Below are 13,913 nucleotides of genomic sequence, written 5' to 3'. Positions count from 1 at the left end.
CAGACTGGAAAGGATAAAAGATGTAGACATTTTACTGAAGACTAGACTCGAACAGAACCATCAAAGATCAGCACCGACCGAATCCCGTGATATCCGACGGAGACACACCACCACACGTCCTCCGACAACGCTAGACGCATCGTCAGGACATGGATCAGACTTGGGCATCGTCGCCGCCACATCGCCCCAACCGAGATGTTGAACCAAACAAGAATGAGAGCAGATGCCCCTCTTGCCGGTGAGGGTTAGGGTCTTCCGCACCTCCGTGGCCCAAAGGCCATCAGAGGCGAGGTGTACCGGTGGCGGTGCATGGGGAGAGGGGAAACCCTAGTCACCCGGGAGTTGCTTCTAGGGAGGAGGAAAACTTGTCTGTTCATGTTTGGACTTTCGTCCAGCCTTTGCTTCTGCCAGTTGATTTCTCCGACTAGTCCCGGATGAGACTACGTGGACTTGACCTAGGACGATACGCCAATCAAACATTAAACTGCTTAGATGGCCAAGACTGACCGTATTCATTCGCCATCCGAGGTGCAGTACCCAGCGTGACCTATTCGCATCTACCATAAGCATGCAAGAGCTTCAATCCCACCTCGCAAAAGTCACAATAGTCAAGTAAACAAACAAGTACTACTCCCTCCGATCCACGAGTTCAAATTTAAACTAAAACCACAACACTTATTGTGGATCGGACGGGGTAGTACACAAGTTGGTTGAGTTGTTTAAGTTCAGGAATGCACCTTCGAAGATGAGACACGAACACGGCCTCAACAAGATCAGATGGTTAAACGCGAGCTGTCTGACTCGATTTGAATACTTGATCCAAGGGGATGAGGATTTTCTTATTAACCCGTACGGTTGATCGAGTCCCTTTTCTATTGCAAAAGGGTCCTCTGTTGTCGGCACATATGTGGTTGTGACCTCAACTAGGTAGAAAGCTCCAGCACAACCGTTTGTTATGATGTGTACAGTCCCATTAGTTTTGTTGATTGATTGATGTAATGACAGCGGGGGGAATCGAGCCTTTGTTCTTGGAAAAAGGCATGTTTTGGATTGGACGAACGTTGGGGCAAATTCGGGTAGTAAAATGATATGCAAGAGCGATCCAACCAACGGTTCAACATGGTGCAAGTTGGGGTAGAGGAACTGGAAGGCAGGTTCAGTTCAGACTTCAGAGGTCTATTTCTTCAGCGGCGACACGGCAGATCCCGGTTACAAATACAGTACATACAGAGCTTATCCTACGCCGACGGCGTCCCTCAGGTTTTCGTCTCCCCCGGCAAATCCTTCGCTGGCACCTCATGTTCAGTTTCTTCAGGGTCAAGTCAGTCGACAGCCGGTGGCAGGCACGCCGTCATCTTTGCACCTGATGCCCATCACACCCAGCTCGTTTTCAGTTTCTTCAGAGTTGACACTGGATGGCACCGCATCCATCATACCATCTTGTGCCTGATGAATGACAAGTGATTCCTTTGCTTTATCCGTCTATCGATTTAAAGTGTGGTGGCGAATCTACTACACTTTATCAGGTTCCACCCGTGGTTGTCCTGATTGATCGACCTTCCCTCCGGCGGGGTTCAGTCAGGAGGCCATGGAAAATCAAGCTCGGATCGGCCGACGATCAACGTAATCAAGTAGTCTTGCAAGTTAGAACTACTGCCAGTTGAATTTCTCCGACTTGTTTGTGCGCAGCTTAAGCAAGGTGAACAGCGAGCACACAATGCATGCATACCCAATCCATCGCTGACAGCACGACGGACAATAAAAGTAAAACTGCTTTGTTATTTGTTTGACCGTGTTCACCATCAGCCGTCAGATGGTGAAAGTAAAAAGCATATGATTCATTGAAATCCAGCACAAACCACGGCTCCATCAAATCCTGCCACTATTCACAACCCACAATGGTTGTGGACAAGTACAGGGAGCTTAAGATGCTGCTGAACAAGACTTCAGTCGCTGTTCTTTTACAGGGGAAAAAATATATTCCTTGGTCTATATATGGCACCGGCACCAAAAGAAAGTCTGAAAAATTGCCTGGTCCAATGGCATGTGTGATCAGAATGGAATGACCCGTTACTCGGTTACTGCATAGTAGGAGTAATTAAGTACTAGTAATATGCAAACAATTCAGTATGCAAGCTGGGGTCCTAGGATGAACAACGACATGGATGGATGATCAAGCGGTAAAAACGGTCCGGTTACAACATATACTGAGCCTCCTATCAGCAGCTGCACACCACACTGCCAGACTGGGCCCGCACGCCGCCGCCAGCTTTTTCTCCCCGAAGTGGTGGGTGAATCAGCCCGAGTCGATGACACCCTTCAGGTTCCCATCTCAGCCGGCGCACAATCATTTTCAGTTTCTTCAGAGTCGACAGACAGTCCGGTGGCACCAGCATCATCTTGTTCTTGTGCCTGATGCATGGCAAGCAGTCCGTTGATCGATTTCAAGTCAGGTGAGCGGTGGTGGATCTTTCATTCTTTCTATGCTTTCTCAGGTTCCGGCGGTGGCCTTCCGATCCAACTTCCTTCTGTTCGGTTCGGCCAGGAGGACATGGAAAATCACGAATTCACGATGGATGGATTCAGTCAAACAGAGCTTGCCATCTGCACATGGAACATAATGAGACTTGGTGTTAGAAGTTAGAACATAAACACTCGACCAATTGATTTCTCTGTCTTGTCTAATACAGTACAATCTACATGGAGTTATCCTAGTACTTGTCTGTGGGCAGCTTGCAACAGAAGTTTGTCTAGTGTTAGTATGCAATCAAGAGCTGCTGGGCTATACAAGGTAAACAACACACAACTTTGATCTATTCCCTTCTGGCGTAAACCAGAGTTCACAATTCACAATGGTTGTGGAAAAGTACAGGTAGCTTCAGATGCCTAACAACTTTGAAAGGGATAAAGACCGAAAACTAGAACAAGGTCAAACACACTTGACTTGGTCCAACGCTTCAGCAACTAATCGTAAGCTTTACTCAACAGGTGCACCTTACATTTTGTAACTATTTTTTTAACCATCAAACTGAACCTGTCAAATCGGGAAAACTGACAATGAAAGTAGAGTTATCGTACATGATAAAATAACAGAATAGCGTGACTGTGTATTTCTAATATTGATAGAATTGATTAACCAGTAGGTGAACAATGGTGTAGTATCAAAAAATCATACCTTGAGCAGCTAATGAAAGTCAGCGTGATGTTCTGGGAAACTGGTAGACGATACTAGTAAAACTATTCCATCATCATATGCCCATCAAACTCCTCTGTTTCAAAAATTGATTGTGGATAGGATGTGAATCGTACTGATGAATTCAATATGGGCTGCCTCTTGGTGAAGAAAGCTTTCGGCGAGGAGGATATCACAGTAGTATCTAGCTCTGGCCTAAAGGATGCCGAGCAAATTTCTGACGACTTAAAAGACGCCAACAATGACAAGGAACTGCTTTCATCGTCCCACTCGAGATTATCCCACCATGTTTGCTCCCCTCTGATCCTCTTCAGTTTACCAATTTGCTCAAAAGGTAGTTTCTTCATCTTCGGGCAAGCAAACACATCAATGTATTCCAAAGAAGGAAAATCCAATTTAGAATTACATAAGCTATCCAAGCTTTGCAACGAATTTAATTGCAAAACTCTCAGTTGCCGAAATGCCTGAATCGGTGTTTCATATCTTCCTTCTGTGTCAATAACATTTTGTATATCAACTATCTGCTTCATTTTATCACAGCAAGACACATTCAAATGCTCCAGATACGGTAGCTTTAAAATGCAGGACAGGTCTAACAGTTGATAAGTTCTCCCCACCGTAAGGACACGAAGGTTCTGAAGATGCTCCATACTAATCATCTCAAGTCGAGGAAGATCCCAAAAGGTTAGGTACTCCAGCCTTGCAAGATGGTCTTCATAACATTGTGGCTTGTTCATAATGCAGAAGTCCTCTAAATCAGAACAGCCCATTACATTCAGAACAAGGATACTTTCCGTTAAGGTGAGAGTAAGAGATCTCTCTCCATTCAATTCATATAAACCAAGGCATCTCAAGTGGACTCCAGGTACATCAAAAAGCCTCTGCAGAGTACTCACTCTCTTTGCTGTTATTCCTAGACTTAAGCAAGATAATTCTTCGACACTAAACTCATCATAATCCATGTGGTTTGCTGGATCAAAATCTGCTTCGCGGCCGGCATACCTGCTACCATATAGGTTTAAAACCTGTAGCATTGACAAATTTGTAAAAACACCATAGGGTATCTTCTCCAAGAAATCCATATAGCTCATGTCCAGGAACTTTAACTTTCTTAGTAGCCCAATAGCAATAGGCAATAATCTAATGTGTGTTTGCTTCAGTGTGAGATATTGGAGTTCAACCAGCATGCCAATTTCTTGTGGAAGTTCCTTGATGGGAACCCAGGACAAATCCAAGTAGGTCACAGATAATATGCTCTTCAAAAAAGAAGGGGGTATGACCTTGAGCCGAAAATTCTGTTGTAGTGACAGAAACTGGAGGTTCGGACAGTTCAAGGCCTGAGGAAGTTCGGTGATGTAATTGCACATTAGAGATATCTTTCTGGCCGACCTAAATGTTTCAATGTCCGTATTAGAAATATTATAAAGTCCTATCCCAGCTTGAACAATCCATTTCATGTGCTCCTTACTGCAATCAGAAGATATCCACAGTGACATGTCTCGGATAATGTCATGTACTCTCACCTCACTATCTTCCAAGTAGCCGGTTTCTAACAAGCACACATCCTTCAAGTACTCAATAATGGAGTAACCCTTGTGGTATCCTTCTTCCATGGTATCATACTCTATCAAACCCATCCCCATCCAACAGTCTATGAGTTCAACTTTCCAAATTGAGTAATCTTCAGGCCACAAAGAACAACATAAGAAGCATTCTTTGATCTGCTTATCCTGCAGATAATCATAACTTATCTTTAACCTAGTGTATAGGTGGCCAACATTCCCCATATTTGGGATCTCATGAATGCGGGACTTCTTCAGAAATGACAAAGCAAGTGCCCATTCATGATAAGACTTCTTTGTAGACATTGCACGGCCGATAGTTACAAGAGCAAGGGGCAAGCCCCCACATTCTTCTGCAACTACATGTGCTAACTTTTCAATCCTAGGATCTGAATTAATGGTTTCTTCTGATACTTTTTCTTTGAACAATTTCCAAGCTTCTTCTTGGTCCAAGCATTCCAGGAAGACCCTATTGTGAGCATCCATATGTCCACAAACACTCTCAAAACGTGTTGCCAGAACTACGTTCTGTTTATTCAGGCCATTAGGATATGGAATACCAGCTTCTGCTAGATCCAAATAATTCCATAAATCATCTAGCAGGAGCAAGAACTTCTTTCGTCTTAAGAAACTTAACATGAATGAAGCTCGTGTTTCAATGCTAGAGCCTGGTTTCAGGAAGAGTCCAATCTTTTCAGAGATGTCTGCTTGAAGCTGACCTATTCGACACGCCTTAGAAGCCACAACATATATAACAAGGTCATATCCATAGTCTTCTTCGATTACACCCAAGAAGTGATTGTTGATTTTCCTGAGCAAAGTGGTCTTACCAACTCCTCCCATTCCCCATACCCCTACAATTGCAACTCTGTCATCTTTGAGGTATTGGAGAACTCTGCTTAAGTTACAGTCAGTTCCTTGTGTTGAAGGTACAGTAGGAATTTCTTGCACGAAACATGGTGGAACCTCGATCGACACCTGTTTGAAGGATCCCTTCTCATGCAACATCTGAGCTTCCTTGAGTTTCTTGGCAGCCTGCATGCTGGTTTCATAATTTGACCAATAACTGAAAGACTGGGCCCTTCTCTTCCTCTGCCCGTGTTTCATCTCATTCACTTCACTTTCTATTTCTGCCACCTTTTCTAGCCATTCTGCAACTTCAGGGTTACATGTTTCTTGCTTCCTTTCGGAGTTCATAAGACGGATTTGGATTTCCTGCTTCCTGGCTTCTAGATTCCTTATAGTGCTGTCGAGCTTGCCAATATTTTCTTCCTTCTCTATTATGCATCTCATACGTGTAATCACAGGGTTCCATAAGTGGGATGCCACAGTACTAGTTATGAAATCAATGAGTGCAGAAACAGCCATATATAAGAGTGAAAGAAGGCAGTGAACAAGGTGATGGTTCACAAGCTGATTATCCTTCAATTGATAACAACACCAAAAGTTTGAAGTATGCCTATCAAAAGTGGGACCTGCAGGTAAGATTGCGAGAAGCATCAGATATATTGGTCGTATACACCCAGTACAAAATACAAATGTATCAATCTGCGGAAACCTCTTTTGTTTTCGACTACCTCTGTTTCTTTTTCTTTTTTTTGCGGGGTAAAAGGATTTCATTGCTCAACTGTTGGAATATTCGTTCCTACATAGCAAAGGAACGTCTGCAGGTCCAGAGCGCAACCAAACTGCAGTTCGGCCCTCCGATTGTCCGAAAGCAGCAAGGGTGTGGCTAACAGCGTTCTGATTCCTACTTACATGAGCAATAGAGATATCCCTTTCACCAAAGAGCCTCTTAATATCCTGAACTATCATTCTATGTGGCGATCTGTCAAGGGTAGGCGACTACCTCTGTTTCTAAATGTAAGACGTTTTGAACTGCCAAAACGTCTTACATTTAGGAGCAGAGGGTGTACTATGTAGAGATTAGGTTCATCGCCAACAAAATGTAGAGATTAGATTAGATGAGCAGTGAGGCAAAGCACATGATACAATTTTCCATTCAGTTTCTTTTATCCTTTTCATAGTGAAATATCGTATTGCATTAATAAGGTAACTAGCAAAGTTCGTGTTGAAGTAAGTTAACTATTACAAGCTACATTGACCTTAAATTTACAAGTTTCTCAGACTGTTCAGGTTTAATTGAGTAGATAAATCACATAAGCCTATTCCAGTTTCTCAAGTGAAAATAACACATCAGCTGGATATATATCCTCCTATTGTGTGTGTGTGTGGCCTTATTCCAGTTAAATTGAGTAGGCATACGACTATAAGACTCGCACCGAAAATTAGTATAATAAGGCCAGCCCTATTCAAGAAAAGAAATCGAGCAGGCCAACGCATTGATTGAGGATAAACAGCATATGTGGCGAGGCCTTAATCCAGTTAAAGTTGACTAGGCAGAAGTATAAGATGGATGAGAGAAGCCTAGAGCTTGACAAACAGTTTCAAGCAAGAAGTAAAAGAGTGAGGGAAGGGGATCCCGGCCCGTACCTTAGATCCTCGAAGCAGAACCCTCCGCAACCTCAGATGAGAAAGATAGGCCAGTGACGGGGGGCCTGCGGGTGGTTGTAAAGGAGAAGCCTTGCGGCGTTCGCTGGAAATTTCGGAGGCGACCGGCCGGCGGAGAGAAATTCTTGGCCTCTTGAGGCGAAATTCCCCGCGCTGACTGACTTTGAGCCCGTCAGTTGCCTTAGAACGTGCTGCGCTCCTCTCCGCGGCCATCGATGGCACCGCGTCTTGCGGACTGGGGAGCGGGGTAACGACGGTGACCGTGACGGCGACCGTGGATCCTATATCCGGGGCGGGGTCAGCGACGGCGACCAGGGGACGGCCGCTGGTTGGTTGGTCGGCCGAGGTTTTTTTTTCTTTTTCGAGAACAGGCCGGTCGAGTGAGTAATTCTTTTCTTGAGAAACAGATTGAGTGGGTGGCAGCAGCCCACGACTATCACCATCCCCACTTGGGCTTTGAGCCTTCCTCGGCCCATGGATGTTTATTTGCAGCTCGTCGTGCTTGCGGGGGAGCTGGAGTTCCGCGCAAATCCCATTCGCGGAAGCAAGGCTTGTTCTTGGAAGAAGAAGGCATGTTTTGGATGAGAAATGTTCGGGCAAACTCACGGAACTGGATTTACTCCAACTTTTCTAGTTTCTAGAAGAAGAAAAGGTACGGCCTTGTTGATTCTAAGCGGCTATTGTTTATAGAAAAAAAAAAGAAGAGAACATTCTTCAGTCTCTATCGCCATATATGGCGCCAAAAGACAGGTCTGAAAACTTGCTCGGTCCTATGCCATGTGTAAATCTGAATGGATTGACCCGTTACTGCCATGACGGGGTAGTAAAATGACATGCACGAGCGATCCACCCAACGGTTCAACATGGTGCAAATTTGGGTAGATGAATTGGAAGGCAGGTTCAGTTCAGAGGTCCATTTCTTCAGCAGCGACACGGCATATCCCGGTTACAAATACAGTACATACCGAGCTTACCGGCAGCTCCACGCCCCGACCCCGCCGAACTGCCAGCCTAGACCCACGAGCCTACGCCGATGACTTCCCTCAGGCTCCTGTCTCCGCTGGCGAATCCTTCATCGGCACCTTGTTCTCAGTTTCTTCAGAGTCAAGTCAGTCGACAGCCGGTAGCAGGCACGGCATCGTATTTGCACCTGATGCCCATCACACCTAGCTCGTTTTCAGTTTCTTCAGAGTTGACACTGGATGGCACGGCATCCATCATCATCTTGTGCCTCATGAATGACAAGTGATTCCTTTACTTTATCCGCCTATCGAATAGAAGTCGGGCGAACCGTGGTGGCGAATCTACCACACTTTCTCAGGTTCAGGCCGTGGTTGTCCTGATCGAGCTACATGGAATTATCCTATTCATAACTTGTTTGTGGGCAGCTTAAGCAATGTGAACAGCTAGCACACAATCCATGCCAAGTTCATCGCTCATAGCGCGACAATAAAAAGAATACTATTTTGTTATTTGTTTGACCCTGTTCACCATCAGTCATCAGAAGTGTGAAAAGTAATGCATATTAGTACTACTAGCACTAGTAATTAACTTCTAGCATAAATCGGAGAGGGAGCTCCATCCAATCCAACCACTATTCCCAACTCACAATTTGTTGGATGACACTCCCTTCAGCTTCCCAGCTCCGCTGGCGCACGTCATTTTCAGTTTCTTCAGAGTCGACAGCATCATCTTGTTCTTGCGCCTGATACATGGCAACTTGGCAAGCAGTTTGCTTTATCCGTTGATCGGTTTCTACGCTTTCAGGTCCCTTACTGGGCTAAGCAAGGTGAACAACCCACAATTTGCTAACAGCCTGGAATTCAAAAAGAAGACACTTATTTCGTTTGACAGTGTTCACCACCAGTGCTCAGATGATGAAAAGTAATGCACAGAACATATTCACTTCACTGCTAGCATAGACCAGAGCAACACCCAACCACTATTCACAAATCACAATGATCATGGAGAAGTACAGGTAGCTTCAGATGACTAACAAGAAGTCTCTGAAAGGGGCAAAGACGGAAAACAAGAACAATGCCAAACACACACCTGACTTGGTCCAAAGGGATGCTAATTTATTTAGAAGATTCATATTAAAGAACATGTCGCTCAAAAACTACAAACTAAGGAAACGTCAAAGTCATAATCCATCTAATTTTATTACAGATGCAGCAACTACTCAAAACAGCGTTGCCAAGGTGGTGGCTTCAGGCTTATTGATGTATCACTTTATATGGTCTTTGTGAATAATTAATAATATGGCTGCATGCATCGTCTAGATGCAGAGGCCGGGGGTATATCCTCCTTTTCTAAAAAAAACCACGTGCAGATTTCACCAAGCAACTTGTGACACTTTGGGCAATTTGGCACACATGCAGAAAGGCTCTACATGACCAAATATTTCAGGGGCCTTTGGTCATGAGCGGTTTTGTCAAAAGGTATATAATAGAACTTGAGTTCAGTAAACCGAAGAAACAGTTGGGACAGCCTCATGTAGCTCCTGTTCAATTTGTTTAATGATCAATAGAGTGCAGTGTGTTCAGATTAAAAAACGCAGATTAATAGTGATCAGCGAGCGAGGGTCTGCTTGTAATTAATAAATTAAAGAAACCAAATGTCCATTATTTTGGGTCCAGAGCTCATTTGATATGGGTGAACAGTAATTTTAAAAAAAATACTAGACAAATTCAACAAAATTCTATTTTTTTTTGTGGGACATATTTTAGTGCATGAGGTCCATGCCAAATTTCAGAGTATCTGGACATCGGAGCAACTCTCAGGGAAAAAAAAATCGGTCACGAACAGTGCATGAACAGTAAACCTTTTCATATACCCCAATTTTGTATTTTTTTTTCTGCAGAGAGCTGCTCAGATATCCAAATGAGCTGAAATTTGGCACGAACTTCACACACTAAAACATCTTCTATGTAAAAAAAATCAATTATTTCTAATATTTCATTTTATTTTATTGTTCATGCGCAGGAGCAGATGAGCTCGGCAGGCATTTAGCTACTAAAAAACATATTTTATCCTATTTTTCTATTTAGATTTTTTCCTATTATAGGTAGTTTTCATTCATTTTTAAAAAGGATGAAAATCATATTTATTTTAAGAAGTGAACATTTTAAAGAAAAAAGTAAGTTCTGAATACTTTAAAATTTCCAGAATTTCAGAAGTTTTGAACATTTTTTAAACCTGAATATGTAAAATAAAATCTGAAAAAATAGAAATATGTGATTATATTAATACATGAATATTTTGAAAAGTTGGACGTTTTTACAAATTTTTATTCTTTCTTAAATTTGTTAAAAAAAATCAAATAAGACAAATCTATATTAATACACTAATAAATGGAGGATTGTTTATGCCCATCCCTCGCGTGTTTTGTAGAAAACCCGTTGATATTTCTGCTAATCAACCCACTGTCCAATTTTTAGTGAGACAGAGACAATGTTCTCTTTTATGCTGAAATCGCCCTTCGGTTCATGGTAATCAACCAGTAGTCCAGTTTTAAATGACGTTTCACTTTTGTAGAAAATTCAATGTTGTTTCTGCTAATTAACCCTCAGTCCATATCAATTGCTTTTAAAAAATTAAATCTTAACTCCAATTTTAACATGTTATATATGAAACTTGATTACAAAAATGTGTATAATTTGAATATGCTGTTATTCTACTTGTTAAACATTTTTATATGCTATTTATGATGCAGCCTTAATCAACAGCGCACGATCCGTCTTTCTTTCATACCGACACCGGTCGGCAAAAGCTCTCACAAAAAAGCAGATTGCTAATCTTATGGATGGAGAGAGAGAGAGAGAGACGCCTTAGGATTTGCCATATTAAAACATGTTGTGGTGGTGTGAGCACTGAGGTCACCATCAGCGAGGGTGCAAAGGAGGATAAGTGGCAACAAAATTAAATACCATGTTGAAATAAAGGACGTGGACATGTTGAGGTCTTAAGTCGTGATTATTGGGTTATGGGTGTGAAGTTTTTTTTTCTCTTGTTACAATGCACGGGCTCTTTTGCTAGTAGAACGACAATGAAAATAACAAAAAAGAAATAAACCAGAACCGAACAAAAAAGCATATGTGTTCACAAAACCCACTTCAATCAAAGTGGTAAGCGGGATGCCACGCATGCGGCAGGTCACGAGTTCGAGACCACCCCCCTCCGCCCCCCCCCCCCCCCCCCCCCCCACCCCCCAGCAGTTCACCCCTAGCAGCAGTTCCAGAGAACGGTTCCATAAAACCAACATGGCACTCGCCTTGAACCAAGATCTATGCCGCGTGATCGGACCACAAACAGGGCGTTCGCTGGAGTCTGCCCCCCAGCGAATGGTCGTGGGACAACATTCTCTTAGATAAATGGATATCGGTATAATGCGATAGCTAATGAGAATAAATAAAAAGCCTGGCCAAATCTACTACCTCTAGGAGACAGCTAATGAGAATAAAGAAAAATAATCTGGGTAATTAAATGTACTACCTTGATCACTCACAAAAAAAATCTACTACCTTGGGGAGACAGCTAATGAGGCCTATATAAATGTACTACCCTGGACAAATCTGTTTGGTCTTGCCAAAATTGAGTGCTTAAATAATAAATGCAATAGAAATCCGTATATATGGAATTTATGTGAGAAATCTGGATTATCTTGAGAAAATTTAGTTATTAAAACTAGATTTTGTAGAGGCCTATATAAGGATGCCATTACATATGCTACCTCGCACCCAAATCCAAACGAGAGAGAATACAGAAACAAGAGCACGGACGTATGGAGGGGAAAACTACTCTATGTTTTCTCACGGTGCTTCTGCTGCTAGGAAATTGTGCTGATGCTGGTATTTGCTCGTTGCCTCTCCCTCTTGTCTCTCTTTGGGCACTCTCTGTTTTTGCCAAGCCAAATAGCAGCGCTAATTTTAGAGTTCTGACAGAAAAGCGCATCAAAACATCTTGATATACTCACAGTTCCAAGTGGAAACCAATCATGCAATTACAAGCAAAACAAGCATGAACTTTTTGTATCTGTATTGTTCTATTTTCTCGCAAAGATGCGCATTGTTATTGGTGAAATTGCTATTTTCACACCGTCTTATTTTTCAATTTGCAAAGAAGAAAGTATATTATACAGTCTTCTTACACTAGAACGTGCAACTGCACGTATTTCCACAAGCAACTTTGGGAATTTCTTTGAAAATACTGTAATGTGGAAATGTGTTTCCACCGTCTGTTGTAGCCCAGTTTCAAAATGTACGCGCTGATAGAATATGCTAAGTATACGTTACATAAATAAAATAACAGGCCGTTTGTATCTTCCTTCAAGGCCTTAACTTATCTGGTCTTGGTGAGATGTCCACACACACACATATATGTATGTATGTATGTATGTATGTACACACACGTTTGACGACTAATTTTTTGTTTCCTTTCAGAGACCTGCACAGAGCACCGTGCTAACAAGGGCGCAGCGTGCATAAATGAATATTGTTGGAAAGACTGCGCCAGAGACTACCATGGACATTATGTCAAGAATGCTTATTGTACTGGCGTTTACCCCTTCACAAAAGTCTATTGTGTCTGCGACGTCTGTGATGAGTAGGAGACAATGCAGCATCGCATTACGAGGTTCATTTACACAGAGGATTCATGAAGTTTGGCAATAATAAATTTTGTCTGTGTAAACGTGTGAACATGCATGATTACTGCCCAGTTAATTTGTAACGTGGTTGTTTTTGCATAAACACCATCATGTGTTTATTTACAGATTCCGCGTGCCTTCATCCACAGGCAAGAAACCTGGAAACAAGTTTGACTTTTAACATTAAGAAGCTACTAACCCTTTGAAAATTCGATTCTAAGCCCGAGCTCAGATGGTCCCGACATCTCTCCCGTTCGCTCGCTTGCGGATCAGCGCCCCCCTATCTTAACGTGACTTCTGAAAAAAAGAAACAGGCCCATGTAAAAGCCCATTAGTGAGTCGTTTTAAGTCCTTGGAAAGGCTAGAATGGCCTCCGCTAAAGGCTGGGCATTCTCTCTGTCATTAGCGCGTGCGGGCTGGATTAGCGCTACGCCGCCGCCGTCATGTACTCCCGTGCCCTTGCCGCCTGCTCGCCTCTGCTCTCCCTAATCCCTATCGATCTGACTCACACGGCGACGCATGCCGCTGATTCACTGGCCAATTCTTCAGGTTCAGCCAACAAACTAGCCGAGGTTAATACAGCACACTATCTACTAATCTCTCTCAATTCTCATCTTCCCTCATCATACATCATATTTTAATTATTTTTGTTACATCACAATCATTAGAAATCATGCACATGCCAATCGTCGACCAGCCGATCTCTACTTGAGTATTTGACCTAACAGCAGAGGGACAAAGGGCTGGATTTTATTCTCTAGGATTTTCCCTAATAGAAAAACAAAATTTCACAAAACAACCGATGATGATTTTTAATTCAAACCTATATAAATGCAGGCTTAAAAGGCAATCGTTTTGTTATACAATGATTGTTCTTGTTTGTATATTTTAAATTTCCATACGACACTTTTTTGTAGCCCGGTATTTCATGTCATATTTCGGAGTAGTTTGATTATCAACTTCATTATTGACCTATTTAGCTATAGAGACATTGCCTCCG

General features: G+C 42.7%; 1 protein-coding gene and 1 long non-coding RNA gene across 2 annotated transcripts; one reads left to right on the top strand and one right to left on the bottom strand.

The window, feature by feature from the left end:
• Positions 1-1,867: 1,867 nt before the first annotated feature.
• LOC109781394 (probable disease resistance protein At1g61300) lies at positions 1,868-7,530 on the bottom strand. The gene is made up of 3 exons (XM_020339999.4): positions 7,249-7,530; positions 3,176-6,230; positions 1,868-2,604 (listed from the first exon to the last, which is right to left on the bottom strand). The coding sequence occupies exon 2, from the start codon at positions 6,121-6,123 to the stop codon at positions 3,238-3,240; it is 2,886 nt and encodes a 961-aa protein (XP_020195588.1). The 5' UTR covers positions 6,124-6,230; positions 7,249-7,530; the 3' UTR covers positions 1,868-2,604; positions 3,176-3,237.
• Positions 7,531-11,509: 3,979 nt separating this feature from the next.
• On the top strand, positions 11,510-12,996 carry LOC120976260 (uncharacterized). Its single transcript, XR_005771508.3, has 2 exons — positions 11,510-12,116; positions 12,708-12,996. It is a non-coding gene; the product is annotated as an uncharacterized lncRNA (long non-coding RNA).
• The last annotated feature ends 917 nt before the right edge of the window (positions 12,997-13,913 follow it).

This window comes from Aegilops tauschii, chromosome 3 (genome assembly GCF_002575655.3).
Source record: "Aegilops tauschii subsp. strangulata cultivar AL8/78 chromosome 3, Aet v6.0, whole genome shotgun sequence".
NCBI classification, from domain to species: domain Eukaryota; kingdom Viridiplantae; phylum Streptophyta; class Magnoliopsida; order Poales; family Poaceae; genus Aegilops; species Aegilops tauschii.
The sequence above is the reverse complement of the archived record's forward strand: the minus strand, read 5'-3'. Positions and strand labels throughout refer to the sequence as shown.